The 19,126-nt window shown below is 41.3% G+C and overlaps 1 protein-coding gene across 2 annotated transcripts in view; it reads right to left on the bottom strand.

Annotated features, from left to right (window-relative positions):
* svep1 (sushi, von Willebrand factor type A, EGF and pentraxin domain containing 1) overlaps nucleotides 1-19,126 on the bottom strand; it is a 142,804-nt gene that overhangs the window by 24,273 nt on the left and 99,405 nt on the right. For both annotated transcript variants that reach the window (XM_036596174.1, XM_036596175.1), the window contains exons 23-38: nucleotides 18,686-18,799; nucleotides 18,000-18,201; nucleotides 16,348-16,505; nucleotides 15,513-15,714; nucleotides 14,858-15,033; nucleotides 13,888-14,012; nucleotides 13,119-13,242; nucleotides 12,296-12,466; nucleotides 9,865-10,038; nucleotides 9,597-9,716; nucleotides 8,175-8,351; nucleotides 5,700-5,784; nucleotides 5,366-5,557; nucleotides 3,766-3,933; nucleotides 2,941-3,613; nucleotides 108-2,836 (exon numbers count right to left, since the gene is read on the bottom strand). In XM_036596174.1, the coding sequence (XP_036452067.1) occupies nucleotides 108-2,836; nucleotides 2,941-3,613; nucleotides 3,766-3,933; nucleotides 5,366-5,557; nucleotides 5,700-5,784; nucleotides 8,175-8,351; nucleotides 9,597-9,716; nucleotides 9,865-10,038; nucleotides 12,296-12,466; nucleotides 13,119-13,242; nucleotides 13,888-14,012; nucleotides 14,858-15,033; nucleotides 15,513-15,714; nucleotides 16,348-16,505; nucleotides 18,000-18,201; nucleotides 18,686-18,799 (5,590 nt within the window). The remainder of the gene's footprint in view (nucleotides 1-107; nucleotides 2,837-2,940; nucleotides 3,614-3,765; nucleotides 3,934-5,365; nucleotides 5,558-5,699; nucleotides 5,785-8,174; nucleotides 8,352-9,596; nucleotides 9,717-9,864; nucleotides 10,039-12,295; nucleotides 12,467-13,118; nucleotides 13,243-13,887; nucleotides 14,013-14,857; nucleotides 15,034-15,512; nucleotides 15,715-16,347; nucleotides 16,506-17,999; nucleotides 18,202-18,685; nucleotides 18,800-19,126) is intronic.

Genomic DNA, 19,126 nt, shown 5'->3' with positions numbered 1-19,126 from the left:
AGAAATTATTATATGGTCAAAGTGCATCTGAAAAAGAAGATACAATGTTAACCAGTGCAGATTCATAAGATTTTGACATAAGCAAGATGTTTCAGCACTCAAATTACCTGTATTGAGCCTTGGTGCCATAAGTAAAAGCAGACCTTACAATCATTGCATTTGGGACAGGAAGGGGCTCTCCACAGGACACAGGATCACAGTGTAGGCTAGGTATTCCCCACCTACCAAATCTTCCACAGGAGAGATTTGGGTGTCCTCGCAAAAGGTATCCTGGCCTGCATCCATAGGTGACTGTATCAAGTGTAGCAGGGCTGCCTATTACAACAGCATTAGGTACAGCTGGAGGAGGTGTGGAACATCTGCTCCTGCTACAGATGGGTACCCCTGGACTCCACATTCCACCCTTGTCACACACGGCCTCTGTGGGTCCAAGAATTTTATAGCCATCATCACACCGGAACCAAACACTGGCCCCACAGGTGTGATCTCGGCCAAGCACAGCACCAAACTTCAGCACTGGTGGACTGCACATACATGGTCTGCATTCAGGCACCTCTCCAAGCCAGGTTCCCTGTGCTGCACAACTTAAAATTGGACTGCCAACAATTTCGTAGCCAGGAAAACAAACATACTCCACTACATCTTCAAAATTAAAGCTTGAGCCATTCAGGAAGCCATGACTGATGTCTTCAGGAGGGTCACATGTGACTATGTCACATCGTGGTGGAGGATCATCCCACAGTCCATCACCTCTGCAGACAAGCGTGGGATTTCCTGTCAAGGTATAGCCCATATCACACTCATAATTTACTTTGCCATTATAACCATAATTTGTTCCTCTAAAACGTCCATTCTTAATAATAGGGGGTTGACCACAGTCAGCTGGGAGGCACTTAGGAGTACTCTCACTCCAAGCGCCATTAGCTAGGCAAACACTAGTAGTTGCCCCATGAAGGATGAACCCAGGGTTGCAGCTGAAGAGCAGGCGCTTGCCAAAGGTATAACTGTCTCCACTCACTAGCACATAACTTGGGACCACAGGACGTCCACAAGACACAGGCCTACACCATGGTGCTTTGCCGTCCCATTTACCATCCATTTGGCAAGTCCTAGTTTCTAAACCTTGCAGGATAAATCCAGCATGGCACTCATAGTGTATCACTCCCTTGAAATGGAAAGAACTTCCCACCACTTCGCCATCTGCAATACCTCCTGGATCACCACAGTTGACTGGAATGCAGTGTGGCGCTTCATCACTCCACTGGCCTCCTGAGATGCACTGTCGCACTGTTTGACCATCCAGCTCATACCCCTCTTCACAGCTATATTCCACTAAGCTGCCCAGTGCAGTGTCTGTTACTATTGCTGATCCATGCTCAGGTTGAGGTGGTGTTTCACATTCAGCAGGTACACAAACAGGAGCAGTTCCATTCCATGTCCCATCCTCCTGGCATACTAATACAACTCCACCATTCATATCATACCCTGCATGGCAGCGATACTGGACCATGGTTCCATGCAAAAAGCTGGTGTCTGCTGGTGAAGGTTGGCCTGTTGGTTTGCTGTCTCCTCCAGACAACTTAGCATACTGGTCTTGGATTTTAAAGTAATCTCCAAAGTCAATGTGTGGAGGAAGGCCACAGTCTGCTGGAATGCAGGTGGGCACTGAACTTGACCAACCATGTTCCTCACAAGTAAGGTGGTTCTGTCCCACAAGCAAGAAGCCTGGGAAGCAGCTGTAAAAGATGGTAACACCAAACTTATGGTCTCTGCCTTCAACAAAGCCATTTTCAATGGGTTTAGGAGGCGAGCAGTAGACTTGTTTGCAAGATGGAACCTCCATGTCCCATTTACCACTCTCCAGGCAGGTAAGAGTCTCTGGACCTTCTAGATGGTATCCACGCTGACAGGAGTAAGTAACAGACCTGCTAAACTGATGCCGCGAGTACTTAGCAGAGCCATTGGGGATATCCTTAGGGGGAGGACATTCAATGGGGTGGCAAGCAGGCACTCCCCCAATCCAAAGGCCACTCTGACCACACAACACTGTTGAGTTGCCCACTAGGTCATAACCAGGCTTGCAACTGTACAAGGCAGTACTAAGATACATCAGGCCCTGTACATCCACTATACCATTTGGTATTTCCTCAGGATGTGGGCATTCCACAGGAATGCATTCTGGATTAGGGGTGCTCCAACTTCCATCTGCCTGGCAACTAATAGAAGCTTCCTTCCGAAGGGTAAATCCAGCCATGCAGGAGTAGGTAACCACACTGCCGAAATAGGAAGATGCTGGTGATGGATCGCCAAAGGAAACCTCTGGGGGTGGACCACAAGATACTTGCTTGCAGACTGGGAAGGAAGTATTCCATTCTTGGGTTGGGGTACATCGAAGAGTCCTTGCCCCATGCAGCACATAGCCATCCTCACAGGAAAGCTCTACAGTGCCTGAATCTGAATCAAAGCTTCGCAATATTAGATGGTTCTCCTCCAAAGGTGGCTCTGGACACTGAACTGGAGAACAGTGTGGAGTTTTGCTTTTGTCCCACTTGCCATACTTCAAACAAGTCCAGACTGCATCTCCAGTGAGTTCATAACCTTCATCACAGACATATTCCACCTTACTTCCCACCTCAAATCTGGAGCCTCGATAGTGTCCATGCTTGACTTCAGGAGGTGTAGGGCAGGTCAAAAGCACACACACTGGGAGATCACTGCTGGACCACTGCTTGTTGGCCATGCACATACGCTCAGGTTTCCCAATCAGGCGATAACCAGCATTGCAAGCATATGTCACCTTACTGCTGTACACATAGCTAGCTTTCCTGGAAGGCTCCTGGAAATGAAGATGAAAACAGAATCATTCAAAGTCAATAAAGCAATAAAACAACAATAAAATACCAACACCAACAGATGACAAGAAAATGCTGGAATAAACACCTGGATGTAGCCATTAGTCAAGCGAGGTGGACTAGAGCAAGCTATAGGCTGGCAAGTTGGTAAAACCCCACCCCACTCTCCATTAGCCTTACAAGTCCTCCTTTTCTCTCCTCTGATGTAGTAGCCCTTATCACAGCTATATGCAACCACAGCTCCAAAGCTGTAGTTGGTTCCACTGACGTAACCCCTATCAATGCTCTCCGGCTTGGAGCATCTGACTGGTACACACCCAATATCCAAGGGAGAAGGTGACCACTCTCCTCCCATTAAGCATTTCAGAGTTGCTGTGGTATTGAGCACAAAGCCTTCCTCACATTTGTAGCTGACCTCTGTGTTACTAGCATATTTGGGCTTGTTGATAGAGTCCAGAATGGCATGAGGTAGATCTGGTGGGCGCTGGCAGAAATTGGCAGTGCAGTGTGGCATACTGAAGCCCTCAGGGGGTGTCCAGACACCCTCTGCATTGCAGAACAGCTTGGTGTTGTTGCCAATGGTGTATCCATCGTCACAGAAGTAGATAGCAGTGTCACCAAACAGTTGGTGTCCGGCATCAGAGAGGGCATGGTCAACAGGCGGTGGTGATCCACACTGGCGAGGCACACACTGAGCAGAGATATGGCTCCATTCTCCACTTGGCAGGCACTCCCGAGTTTCAGCACCAAGTAGTGTGAATCTGGATGTGGTAAACATAAAACACTGTTAGTTAAAATGAATACAGAATTTCATAAGTCGTAATGAAATCACGTATATCACATATTAAGGATTATGTACAGTTCTACATGTCTGTCTCTAAATTTGCGAGAAAGATGTCTGTAGTACAGTTACCCCTGTTTGCAGATATACTGGACGTGACTGCCCAGAGTGAAGTTGTCTCCCTTGATCACTGCATCCTTTAAAGGAGGGGGCTCTCCACAGTCCACTCTGGCACAGACAGGGACAGGGGATGTCCATTCTCCTGATGCCTCACACCGCAGCTCCCCTGAGCCCTGTAATCTTCACAGCAGGAAGGTGTTAAGATCACTATAGCAGAGTTGTGGAATCTTAGATACTTGCTATTAATTCATAACCATTCATAGAAAATTTCACTGATTCATTTTACCAGGCCACTATTTTTATATACACTATATTGCCAAAAGTATTCACTCACTCATCCAAATCATTGAATTCAGGTGTTCCAATCACTTCCACGACCACACGTGTATAAAACCAAGCACCTAGGCATGCATACTGCTTCTACAAACATTTGTGAAAGAACGGGTCGCTCTCAGGAGCTCAGTGAATTCCTCTGTGGTACCGTGATAGGATGCCACCTGTGAGTCCAGTCGTGAAATTTCCTCACTACTAAATATTCCACAGTCAACTGTCAGTGGTATTATAACAAAGTGGAAGGGATTGGGAGCGACAGCAACTCAGCCACGAAGTGGTAGGCCAAATAATGACAGGTAAAATGACAGAGCAGGGTCAGAGGATGCTGAGGCGTATAGTGCGCAGAGGTCGCCAACTTTCTGCAGAGTCAATCGCTACAGACCCCCAAACATTCATGTGGCCTTGAGATTAGCTCAAGAACAGTGCGTAGAGAGCTTCATGGAATGGGTTTCCATGGCCGAGCAGCTGCATCCAAGCCTTACATCACCAAGCTCAATGCAAAGCGTCGAATGCAGTGGTGTAAAGCACGCAGCCACTGGACTCTAGAGCAGTGGAGACGTGTTCTCTGGAGTGACAAATCACGCTTCTCCGTCTGGCAGTCCGATGGACGAGCCTGAGTTTGGTGGTTGCCAGGAGAACGGTACTTGTCTGACTGCACTGTGCCAAGTGTAAAGTTGGTGGAAGGGGGATTATGGTGTGGGGTTGTTTTTCAGGAGTTGTGCGCGGCCCCTTAGTTCCAGTGAAAGGAACTCTTAATGCTTCAGCAGAACAAGAGATTTTGGACAATTTCATGCTCCCAACTTTGTGGGAAGCTTGGGGATGCGCATCAGTGCACAAAGCAAGGTCCATAAAGACATGGATGAGCGAGTTTGGTGTGGAAGAATTTGACTGGTCCTGACCTCAACCCGAAAGAACAACTTTGGGATGAATTAGATCGGAGACTGCGAGCCAGGCCTTCTTGTCCAACATCAGTGTCTAAACTCACAAATGCACTTCTGGAAGAATGGTCAACAATTCCCATAAACACGCTCCTAAACCTTGTGGAAAGCCTTCCCAGAAAAGTTGAAGCTGTTATAGCTGCAAAGGGTGGCCCGACATCATATTAAACCCTATGGATTAAGAATGGGCTGTCACTCAAGTTCATATGCATGTGAAGGCAGACAAGCGAATACTTTTGGAAATATAATGTGTATCTGTTAAAAGATCTTGTGCTCAAAGTTTTGGGTACTTTGGGTGTCTCCTCCAGTCTTAGTCTTAAACATAACACTGAAATGTTTACCTATATCCCTCCATACAGGTGTATGACAAAGTGGACAGGTAAACTTTGCTGTTGAGGGTGAACTCGGCAAATTCCACGGCAGGGGGCTCGCTGCACATCACAGGCTGACAGCTAGGTGTTGCACTATTCCACTTCAGGTTAGATTGACACTGGATCTCAGTTGGCCCATCCAGGATGTAACCTTTTTCACAGCTGCATGAAGAGAAGAGAAATATATATATTCAGAGCAATTAAATAAATGACGCTAAACACAGTAATAGGTAATGTGCCATAGAAAAAATGGCTTCCTGAGCTAAAATGCTCCTCACGACTCTTCTAGCACCGACATTGATACCTGAAAGTCACCTTGCTTCTGTATGTGAAGTTTGTCCCCTTCATGATTCCATGCTCTGGGACAGTGGGTGGACTACATGACAGAGCTGAAAGATATAAAATATTTGCAGTTACAAAAGGTTATACTTTATTAAGGACAATGTTTATAAAGTTATATGACACCTGAATAAGCCCTTCATACACTCATAAACTATATATTAGCACCAAAGTTTTGGCCACCAAAAATTTCCGGATGAAAATGGTCAAAAAGGTACTTTTAATTTTTGGCCCAAACAAAAAACAACATTAATAGGCATACAATGAAGTGTCAAAACTTGAAAATGTGAAATAGTGATTAAAAATGCTAATCAGTGTTGATTTCAAACAGTTTGAGCAGCAGCAGAATGAACACGTAAGCAGAGTGGAACTCTCGCAGGGCAGAGCTTGTTGGCCTTATAGGCTCACCATGTAAGCTGCATATTTATTACTTGAGGAACACCAGCGGGCAATGTTTTTTTACAAAATGAAGCTCAAAAAAGATGACTCCGTCACACATAAACGTGTTCATATGAGCATGCATGAAATGAAACTCGCGTTTTGCTGCAGCAGCCACTATAAACCAGTCCAGTTTAGTCCAGACAATATATGGGCGTGTCCTTCCCTGCTGTTAACCAGATATCTGTTGATGAACTCTTACAGACACTCGAATTTCAAACTTAGTTTGAATGCACATCCCTAGACATAAGTAGCTTTTATGACAGCTGACACCTGTTATACAGGCTAATTCGGTCAATTTTGATGCCAAGTTACATATTTTGATAAATGACATGGACTGAAATGAAATAGCATGTTTTAAACAAGTGACTCTGTAGCTGTAGTTTTTTGCTATGACAAGTTGAGGGTTTCAAAAGATCCGCAGAAGTATATCCTGTACTTGTCACTTGGTCGACATGAAGGAATGACGTGCCATGTAGCCTTATTAACACTACCTCTAAATAAAGTGTTAACAAGTGAATCATACAACCTTCATGTTCCTATCAAACCATTCTAAGAATCAATGTACATTTGGATTAAATACATCCAAGTTGATTTTTAGACAGCACCTTGCAACACATTGCCTTACTATAGTACACATTTCCAACATTCTAGTAAAGCCTAGTCTCTCAGTGTGTTGACAGTGGAAAAGAGCCTGTCTGAACTTTTCCAGCAACTTGCACCATACAAAGCTTTCAGCAACACAGTCATACCCAATTAGATCACTGCTCCATTAGATCAGCAACCCACCATCAATCCTAACCCAATGTAAAAGAAATTGTCCTGGGAAGTGTGTGGGCGATGAGCCTGGCCTGGACATTAACATGCATCTGAATGGATCGCTTTAGAGCAAAAAAATATTTTTGTAGTCATACTATCCAGGTGGGGTGGCACAGTGGGTAGTGCTGTCCTTTCTGTGTCGAGTTTGCATGTTCTCCCTGTGTCTGCGTGGGTGCGCATTCCGGTTTCTGGAGCTAGAGATGCAAAATTGCCCCTAGGTGTGAACGTGTGTGACACTATGTCACACTGTGTGTGAATGTTTATGTTTGCATTTCTGCCCTGTGATGGACTGGCAACCTGTCCAGGGTGTTTCCTGCCTTCTGCCCTATGACCACTGGGATAGGTTCCAGCACCACCCGTGACCCAGGGCGCTATTATGGTCAATTCTTTGAATACTGACTGACATGAATGGTCAATAAAGCTGGACAACAGTGTCACAGAGACAATGAGCATTCTGGATGTATTTGACAAAACAGTTAATCTAATCCGTGCTTTGTTTCGCTCTGTGTATATGTGTGTGCATGTGCGTATGCTTTCTGGTAAACACTAGCACAAAGAGGACGTATCAGATTCAAACCTGATCTGTTGATTCATCAGTTTCAAATGAAACCTGGCACAATCTGAACTGTTTGCACAAAGGCTCTCATTCAAAAGAAACTAAAGAGCTTCAGGTCAGGATCTAATGTAGGTCATTTATGCAAATAGGATAACTCAATTTTTAAGAAGTAAACAAAGTTACTCAAAGGTGTTTAATGAGAAATTAGCTATTTTTAGACAAATTTACTGTTCGCAACAATGTTGTTAGGGAACCAGAAACACCTCTAGAAGCCACCTCACACAAAGCTATTGCACAAAAGGGATATAAATACGTTGCCTGATTCCTGAGAAATTGTTTCATGATAGTTTTGAGATAAGACTGTGGCCTAAAACGTACATGCAGAGCACTCTAGGGCAAAATAGTCCCCAAATATGGGTAGATTCATGGGTTGCTACGTTTCTCTACAGTGCATCATTTCTCATCAGAACACTTGAAATGATTGCACACTTGAAATCAATTACAGGTCAAACACTTGTAATTATGCAGACATTTTAAAAAATCAGTGCAATACACCTTTATATTCATTCGGCAATTGAACGTGGTGAATGACTGTTAGTGGATCTCGGGCCTGACATACTTGTTTACCTGCGCAATAAGGGAATGTTCCCTCCCATGTGCCTCTCTCAGAACATGACAGACGGGATGAGCCAATCAGCTCGTAACCATCCTCGCAAGTGAAGACCACCTCACTGCCCACAATGAAGATGCTACCATCACGATGGCCAAAATCAGGATGACCTGGGTCTTTACACTTCACTGGCTCTAGGTGGGACATAAAAAAATCAAATAAATTATCATTTAATCTGCTGTTGCTGTGGATTATGAGCAGGGCTTGACATTAAGCTTGTTTGGGGATTTGTTCTATGGACAAGTAATTCCACATCTTACTTGTCTAAAGAACAAAAACATTTGTCCATGGTCAATAACATTTTGCAAATGACTGCTATTTTGATTCAGTTAACTCAAATGGTGTTACATTCTCATTTTTACAATCATCTTGTCTCTAAGTCTCAGTCAGCATTATGTCTCTCTCTCCTTTCTGCCACTCACTCACTCACTCACTCACTCACTCACAAACACATAATGCTTCCTCTCTCTCGTTCACAAGTTTCTGAAGTAAATCATCCAACGCTGTGGCAAGCTGGAGTAATAACATTCAATTAAAGTCATTAATTTAAAGACTATCTAGGAGTCCTGCTTCTTGACCTCATATACAATTAACGTTAGAAAAAGCGCACTTTTAACATACTGTGTGAGCTGTGTGGTTTGATGGTTAATTTGGGGAGTGGATGGGAGGTAACGCAAAACATTCCTTGTTCTTCATCGCAGTGGGAATAAATCAGTGATAACCCTTAGATTGACTCTTTTAGGAGCTTTACCTGGCACTTGGCCAGTTTGTGGAGATCTCGTAAATGTTCTGACCGATTGGCTTAGTTGCTGCCACTGATGCAAAACCCTCAGGTCTGTTGAAGATACACCTTTTTCGCCATTTGTAACGCTACCCATGCACCTAGGTAGGCTACTCAACTGGGAAACTAGCACTTTTAAAATATATGCTGAAATGATTATTATTTTTGTAAAGTTTTCACTTCTCTATTTGTTTTTGTTTTGTAAAATAATTACTACCCTGTTTGTTTTATTTGTCCGCTCAGGCAAGTAACTTTCACTTGTCCTGGACAAGGGAATAAGTGATCATTCATGTCCAGCAATGAATGACCACATATTTTGTAATGAGCACTACTTTGTTATAGGTGAAGTTTATTTACTCCAATGAAAAAGTTCATTTGTTTCAGCAGTGAAATGACATAAATATATACAAAAGTTATGAGTCCTATGAACAGACTGTTTCTAAAGATAACTTTGTAATATCTTACTTAAAGAAATGTATTAATTCATTAATGATAGCAATATTACCAACACAGATGATCTTTGCAGGTGGAGTAAAACTGTATTATCTGTTTTGTCAGTTGTGTTACATGTTATGCTCAGTACTGTAATTTGCCCTACCTGTGCAGTTCCGTCCATCTCCAGTGTAGGGGTAGATACAAGTACAGATATGAGAGCCATCTGTGTTCTGGCAGCTGGCATGCTCATCACAATCTGAACCCAAGGCACACTCGTCCACATCTACAATACACACACGTGCATACAGCAGATAAACACTCAAGTGCATACAGACTGGATAGATTATGGACCAGGAGCTGGACATCCCTGGATTACATGAGCTCTTCTATGAATGAACAGAAAGTTTTTTTATGTTTCCAGTCTCACTTACCCAGACATGCAGGTGGGTTGCTAGCCCACTTCCCACTGTTAGCACACTGCATCTTGCTCTCCCCCAGCAGGTAGAAGCCAGGCTTGCACTGGTATTCCACTGAACTCCCAGCATAGAAATCCTCTCCATGATACTGACCGTGCTCCAGAGGAGGAGGAACACCGCAGTTCACACCTGCAGAGAAAAAACAGGCTATCATACAGATACATGAAACACTCATTTTTTGTAATTGAGTGTTCTAAAGTATGAAGTCACTTGTCATACTAATCATTTTGTTATTGTATATACAATAATAACAACAATATAAGCATAAATATTACAAACTAGACAGCAAAAGGCATTTTAAATGTTAATATTTTAAAAGATAAAGCATTCTGGATTTTTTTATAGTTTTTATAAATTATAAATGTTGGAAGCATTTACTGGTTCTAATTTGCAGCTTTTTCATTTCTGATTTCAAAACGTTTCTTAATTTCTGTTTATTACAATTTCCTGGCAACCTACTTTTTATTTAAAAACAGTGAGCTTATGTATACATTTATCGGCCCCCACACTGGGTTTACTGAAAACACTGGAGAAGATGAACTGTGACTCCAAAATTTTGAACAATAGTATATGTAGTGGAGATTCTGCACTTATTTATTTATTTTTTTTAAAGTGGGGCCATAATGAGGCCACAGCTTTTGTTCAGATTCCTAATAATCGCCTTCAAATTCAAGGAGCTCCAAAATTATAATATTCATATATTATGAATATTGATATCATAAAATCTCTAAATACATTTGCATATATTTTTCAAATTATACCCACATATTCAGTGTGTTTTACATTCTGCAGCAGACATGGTAAAGTATCTAATCACAACCAAATACAGACATGCAAACTTGTAAGGAGTGAGTATGTACAGAAACCCAAATGATCTGTAAATCCTTTTTGGCCTGTATTCAACTGAAAACAGTACAAAGACAAAAGTTTAATGTTTAATGTTTAAAGTTTAATGAAATTTAATGTTTCAACTAATTAATAATGCGCCACATTTTCACTGGGAGACAGGTCTGGACTGCAGGCAGGCCATTCTAGCACCTGCCCTCTCTTACTTCAAAGCCACATTGTCGTAACACATGCACAATGCATTTTGGCCTTGTCTTACTGAAACAAGTAGGAATGTTCCTGACAAAGTTGTTGTCTATATTGCAGCATGTGTAGCTCCAAAATCCCTTTTTACCCCTGATCATTAATGGTGGCTTTACAGATGTGCATGTAAGGCATACAATTGGCACTAACACACCTTCATACCATGACAGACACCGGCTTTTGAAATTTACGTTGTGGACAATCTGGTTGGTCCATTTCTCATTTGGCTAAGGAAACAGGGCATCCATTATTTAAAAAAAATGAAAGTGGACTTGCCAGACCACTGCATATGTTTCCACTTTGTATCAAACAGGAGAAGTCAGCAGCATTTCTGGATGTTGTTGATATATGGCTTCAGCTTTGCACAGTAAAGTCTTATGTTGCATTTGTCGATGCAGGGACGAACTCTGTTAACTAAAAAGGCCTTTCCAAAGGGTTCCTGAGCTCATAAGGTTATATTCATTACAGAAGCATGTCGGGTTTTTAATGATCGAAGGCCACAGGCATTCAGTACTGGTTTTCAGCCTGGCTGTTTATGCACAGAAATTCCTCCAGTTTCTCTGAATTGTTTGCTGATGTTTTGCACTGTAGATGGTAAAATACCTGAAATCATTGCAAATGCTGCTGGAGGAATTTCATTCTTAAACTGTTGATGCATTTTTTGGCAAAGTGGCAAGTCTAGGCCCATCCTTGCTTACTAAGGAATCAGCTTATCCTGGATAATTCTTTTATAACCAAGAATGATTGCATCACCTGTTTAAGATGCCTTTTGAAACATTTGACAATGTTTATAGTCTTAAATTGCCCCTGTCCCAACATTTTTGGAATGTGTTGTAGGCCTCAAGTTCAGAATCAGCATATATTTACAAAAAATAATGTTTGAAAAGTAAAGCATTAGGCATCTTGCCTTTACACTGGTTTAATTTAAAAAAGTTTAAATTGAATTTACAAATCACTGCTTTGCATTTTGTCTACTGTCCAAACATTTTTGGAACTGGGTTTGTATTAATCAATGACATGCTTGGATGTGGTGAGTGACTGGATTGGGGCACTTAAGAGACCACTCAGATGTCTTCTCCTGTATCTGTCTACCCCTGGATCTGCCCCAAGCGTATGCATGTGTGTCTGTGCGTATTTCATCTGTTGATGTACTATTTGACATGTTTGTGAGTTTGTGATGTGAATATCTTTGATATATGTGTCATAGTGTTACTGTAAAGTATTGAGTGTCTGTATGTGTAACTGGGTCCATATTTGCTTTTTGTTTGTGACTGTTCTGTTTTGTTTACACACTCACGTTCACACTGTGGCTGTGCGTGGCTCCAGGTGCCTCTGTTCAAGCACTGCTGCACTGGCTCCCCCACCAGGTAGTACCCAGGATTGCAGGAGAATTTCACTTGAGAACCAGGGCTCACTGCTGAACTGGAGGAGCGCAGGTTTGGCACAGCATCTTGCAGCAGGGGGCAGTCTAACACAAAAAACATACACATTACAGTATTAACTTTCGCCCGAAGACTTTCACTGTAAAGAACTTGGTTTGTAAGCAGAGAACACTATATGTCTAAAATTATATAGACACCACTTGACATCTACATTGTATAGTCTCCATAGACAAACACGGGAGCAGCTGCACATGAACCTAAGCTCAACATGCCCAATGGTTAGTGTCAACCAGAGGGTACAAAGTCCCCCAGCACTGGGCTGTGGAGCAGTGGAATTGTGTTCTCTGGAGTGATGGAGCTCCATCCAATACCTTTAGCATGAGTTGCAGTGACGTGTGATCCAGAGCTAATCACTCAACATCAGTACTAGGACTTCCCTAATGCTCTTGTGGCAGAATGCAATCAAATCCCCACAGCAATGTTCCAAAATCTATTATAAAGCTTTCCCAGAAGAGTAAAGGCTGTTATTGCAGCAAAGTGGGTAAGATGGGTGCAAACCATGGATGAACAAACATTGGATGAGCAGGTGTCTAGAGACTTTTGGAAATATAGTGTAACTGCAGAACAAAAATATCAATCAGTCAATCAATCCATCAATCAATCAATCAAATAACCCAAACAAACACAAAAAAACAAAAATGACATATTTTCAAACACATAAAAGACAGATTTCCTCACCAGCACAGAACTCGCTCTGAGGGCTGGTTTTGACTCTGCCTGTGACCCCACTCAAGAAGTCAGGCCAGGCAAAAACGTTCCCTCTCTGGAGGTCACTTGGACAACTGCTGGCCAGAGACCTGATCTGAGAACAACAAGAGAATGTATGTATGTATGTATTAAAACTGATGCTCTCTAGACATTATAGCAGCAAGTCCAGTGTACAATAATCCAACAAAACAACAATGTTGTGCTGTTCTTATTTTAATGTAAACTTATTTTAATGAGTACTGAGAAGTCTCCAGAACATTAACACACAGTAACACTTGGCTTGTTCTTTTTCTGAAGTCCAACATTATATTTCCATTTGCTGGAGAAGGATTGGTGTTTGCAAGGAGTTTAGACAAAATCAGTTTAGAAGACCTGCTCTGAAAACAGGGAAAAGATGACAGTCAACCGCCACTTTTGAGTTAAAGCACCTTCAGAGGAGATATACAGCACTGATTTCGTTCATTAATCATATGAGATCATACACTTCATTTTGGGATCTCATCTAGGAACAAAGAGTGCAGAACAGTAACAGTAACTCTTCTGAATCATTATGTGCAGTCAGTTGTGCCACTGGATAATTGTGCTATCCATGATAAATTGAAACCTTTATTTATTTTATATGTTCCACATTTGCAGGGATGGTTTCACCATTACACATAAAGTACACATCACAGCATTGTAAAGTACAGGCCAAACAAAACCCACGTTATAAGCATGAAACCGTTTTGTGCAGATGTACCTGCTGCGGGGAGAGGACATAATCCCATATATTAAGCTGGCTGAGGGAACCAACAAAAGACTCCACAGGGTTGAAGCCCTCACCCCTCTGGTCCTGATCCTGTCCCAGTACCAGAGCGCCACCTCCTACACAAGAGTATAGCAATTAGTCATAATGTAATCCACTCCAGAGGTGTCACAATACCACTTTTACTATTTCAGGTACTGATAAAATACTGCAAATTCCTTTGGTAAAATTAGTTTGTGACATTGAATCTTTTTCATTTGGTTCAGTTGGTTTACCACTGCAACAGCTAAAGGGCTCCAAATTATGCATATGGGTATTCATTGATTGGTCAAAAATTCATTCATTCATTCAGCCTTTTCCTTTATGCACAGAGTGTCTTTTGATGATATTATGCACTATAGAGGGTGAAATACTCATAATCCTTGCAATCTCTGGCTGAGGACAGTTATTTTAAACTGTTGGATTTTTTGGTGATGCATTTTTGGCAAAGTGGTGAGCCTTGACCTATGCTTGCTAGTAAAAAATAGGCCTTTTCTGGATGCTTTCTTTATAGCCAAGGACAACTGCATCACCCATTTAAGATGTTTTTTAAACGTCACTTCCTGAATAAGTGTATATTTACATAAAACAATGAAGTTGATTAGGTAAAATATTAAATATCTTGCCTTTGTGTGGTTTTTGTTCAAATACAGGTCAAAGGAAATTTATAAATCATTGTTTTCAACAACTGAAATATCACTTAGAGCAAATGTGTGTAAAGTTAGACAATTTAAAATAAAGGACTTTTAATTCTAATATTATACTTAGCTAGCTACCCGTTATTCTTATATTACCATTAGACTAGACTGTGGCCACTCGTGTTATCAAATGACCTACTTTATTTCCCAATAAGTTGTTCTACAAGCAATTTTTTATAAAATTCTTTGAGAAACATACAGCGAGGTTTTGAGTGTGCTCGTTTTACCTGGTATTTTGGTGCCGATGGAAAGGCCCTTTCCTCCATCTGAAGGGCTTCCATCTATATAAACCCTCCAGTCCCCGTCTTTACTCCTCCATGTCACCCCGATGTGGTGCCACCGGCCGTCATTCACTGCTGGACAGTCTGTGATCCGTTCTCTCCCATTCACATACAGCACCCAGCTAAAAATGCCAAGAGGGAAGGTGGGGTTTACTTACTCATCATACATGTCAGGTACATATATGCATCTAAATATAGCACAATGTATATAGTTTATCAAAATGATCTATCAAATACTATTATTGTTATTGTTTGTTTCTTTAGTTTTGCACTCAAGCCATGAGGCCAGTGTAGCTCACAAGTAAAGGAAGCTTATTGTGCAAATTCTTAAATCATGACACACTTGCATCAAACTTGCAGCAAAGCTTTCAACTAGACTTTCTTATGTGGTTTCTGACACTTTATAACACAATATCAAAATGTTGCTTAGCTAAAAATATTAGAAATTTGTTAATCACCAAACTATTACATTTAGTTTGTGAAACAAATTAATATGCATTCAAAAGACTGTGCAAGCATGATACAACAGTATATTTCCATTTGGTTTTCATCAGGACAGAAATGCTCTAGAACGTCTAAGCAGGTGAACAGCGGTTCTCACCCGTTATAGTCTATGAGCAGAAAGGCATTATCGCTGCCTCCCTCCACAGCATAAGAAATGGGTGTTCCATAGTTAAAGGTGTCTGATGATTTCATCCAGAATGTGCATGTGATCTGCGCGAGCGCCGGCATAAGTCCGTCCATCATTACGTAGCCATGGATACCAGACACTTCAAATTCCAGGTCAAAGGAGGAGGACATCTCTAAAACCCACAAAAGCAAAACAGAAGAAAGCAAAAACTTCAAGGTTCACTTGAGGAACACAGCAGGGATGTGAGTGATCATTGCATGAAACGTCGAGAGAGAGTTTCACATTTCACTGCTGTTTAATGAAACCATTTTCCCCCAAAAAATTATAAAAATGAGACACCACTGCTGGGTCCTTGAAAAGGAAACTACCTGAACAGATTTTGCATTTCGACCAAGAACGTTATGCTATTGCCTGCAAATTGTTGGTAATGACTAGTGTTACATCAGGAGCGTTATACTGGACACAATTATATGGAACAGATCAAACTATTCAAGGAAATTATTTTGTAAACTTACGTTATGCGAGTTTGCTTATCATTCTGAAACAGTGGTCACATTCTGTTGTACACAGCCCAGGGCATTATGGATATTGTCTGCTAGGGTACACTGTTTGTACACTAATTTTTGCAGTGCTTTGTGGGACTAAAAGCACACTGGATATTCTCTGCTATGCTTTTGGACACCACTACAAAAAGGAAGACTCAGAATAGTGCACCACACAGTGAATAGAGCATTGTTTCAGCTTCTTGACCTTTCTGTCAGTTTTTTCTTCTGTATCTCTTTCTCTGTTGCCATGGTGTCTATACCTGTCTCACACCTGGTTCCGTTGAACCCAGGAGGGCAGCGGCAGGTGTAGCTTCCCACTCCATCCTCACACGTGGCGCCATTAACACATGGGTTTGGCTGACATTCGTCCTCGTCCACCTGACACAGCTTCCCCCGGTACCCTTTCACACACTCACACCTGGCAACAAGAGATGTTTGGGGCTGCCATGAAAAGACTGGAGGAAAATGAGTCAACTTCAGCATCAATCATTAACCCCTTAGGGCTCATCTGTGGGCACACACTGTAATTCCTCAGTCTCATAACTATCTAAATTAATAGTTAAGAGCTTCATAGTACTTAGTGTGAAAAATACGGGTAGTATTTACTGAATAAAAATTATTTAATAATTAAGTTAATAAGTCATATGTGGTAAATGGGGACATATCTTTATGTTTCTGTGTTCCCATTAGGAGGTGACATGCTGTTGTCTCTCTATGCTGGTGTCCTGTGGGTATGTTTGCTGAACTTGGCAAGGATAAGAATCCTTAGGAACAACAGGAACTAAATCCACAGTAGGAATAGGATGTGATTTTTTGGACCGATTAAATGATCTTATAAGGTTTTGTTTCCTCTTAATTCTATGACTTTTTATTTCATTTTATTTTACTTTAATACCTTTCACAGTCCTCTTATTTTTTAAAAAAGGACTTTATACAATTTGCCTTATTTGGCTTTTTATGTCGATATTTATTAACTGCTTTCAATTACTGTATCTTGGTTTTATTTATTTTTCTTGTTCCTCTTCTTAATTAATTTTCAATTGTGCTTTTATTTTTTCCCAATTTTCTTGTTTGATTTTGTTTGATTTTAATATTAATTTGTTCATGTACTTTAGTTCATTTTAGTTTTAACTGATTAAATTCTATTTTAATTTCTTTTCAATCCCTTTGCATTGTAAGTGCTCAGCTGCAATGAAAATGAGGGTTACCTTCAATGTATTTTTGGCTGAAAATAAAGGTTGATTGACTTACTGATTAGTAAACTTAAGTAGATAAAGCTGTACATATTTATGAAGAAACAGATATAGGAAAACCCAATCAGGGAACAACAGTTTCAAAGAAGGGGGAGCATGTGATCAAACTATGAATAAATGTGTGTTGTCTCACAGTTACATTTACATTATGGAATTTAGCACAGCACAATTGTGCAGTTGCATTGCAGCATTTTTGAATAATTAGAGTTCCAATTAAATGTGTTCTCATACAACTATATGTTATAAATGTGATGTTGTAAATGTACCATTGTACACTGTACATGAATCTTCATTGGAAAGTAAGTGATTTCTGATACCTTTGGTAACTTCAGCAACAGGTCACAAAACTCTTTAGCATTCATAACTACAAGGAGTGTAATAGTATATCCTGACACTGTGGTAGTGCAATGCAAAACTGTGACAATGTACATCATGGAGAATAGCCATTCTATTTATAATACCATCTAATGCAATTGCATTGTTTGAACATAAAGTTTGCAACTGATCAGCACCAATCAACAACTTGCTCGATCACACCTCCTGCCTCCGAGCAGGGCTAAGTGCATTGTTACACCCCTAATAACTACTCAGAATCCATATCCCCATTAACACCATGGCATCCATCACTCCTTTAACAGCATGTCCGCTTTATCATTTACCTAAAGTCATTGACACCATCCACACATGTTCCTCCATTTAGACAGGGGGTGCTGAAGCACTCATCAATGTTAACTTCACAGCTGCCTCCAGTGAAGCCTTGACTGCAGGAGCAGGAGTAGCCAGACTCCAGGTCCTTGCACACCCCTCCATTTTGGCAGGGACTGGACTCGCACTCATCTATCTCCAGCTCACATCGCGGACCTGGGAGGAAACAACGTAATAGGCAAACTAGGGTTCTCAGAAGCAAAGGTTTACAATTAAATGTACTATGACCCTCAGGATAATGTGAAGGTGATGACAATAAAGATGAAAATAACATTCAGAATGTGCCATAACTTAGCAATGTCAAATCAAACTTTGGGCCTATTATTCAGTTATTAGTGTTAAACCGTAGACATATTATTCAGAAACTGAAGTCTGGACCTGTTGATGAGTAAAGAAGTTTAAGAGGTTAAGGAATCCTCTAGGAAAGCCTTGAGAAGCTTAAAAAGTAACTCAAGTTTTTCTGTGATGATTGAGCCAAAACATGCAAAACACACACACACAAAATGCTCTTCAGTGTGCATTGAAAATTTAAAGATTAAAGAATTAAAGAAAAGTAATTGTCTTTACATGAAAAATGCCTATTACATGAAAAATGTCTGAGACATAATGTGTTGATTTGAGGCAAGAGTGAGTTGTCCACCTGTGAATCCATCTGTGCAGCTGCAGGTGAACTGATTCACCTCGTCCACACACACTCCGTCATTCAGACACGGAGAGGAGCTGCATTCATTTACCTCAGCCTCACACAGCGACCCTTTCCAAGATAACACACACACACACACACACAGATTCAGACATGAACAAAAACACTCCTCAAAAGCAGGGCAGCCTCGTGCTTCATCATGACCAGGTCTCAGGAAGGAGGACAGTGGAGGAATGGAAAAAAGCTGTAAGACAAAGCATGTGTCCCCCAGATCCAATAAATTCAGCATTTAGCTCCACAGCGCTGTGCCAGGCCCTGTTCTAAGGACCAGTCACTTTCACTTTTATACTTTCATACAGCTGGGCCAAATCAGAGCTGTTAAGCAAATGACTTTGGCCAAGAAGTTGAACTCGGGTAATATTTGCTGCTGTAAATTTG

This window comes from Colossoma macropomum, unplaced genomic scaffold, assembly GCF_904425465.1.
Source record: "Colossoma macropomum unplaced genomic scaffold, Colossoma_macropomum, whole genome shotgun sequence".
Classification (NCBI taxonomy): Eukaryota; Metazoa; Chordata; class Actinopteri; order Characiformes; family Serrasalmidae; genus Colossoma; species Colossoma macropomum.
This window is presented reverse-complemented; position numbering and strand designations above follow the sequence as displayed.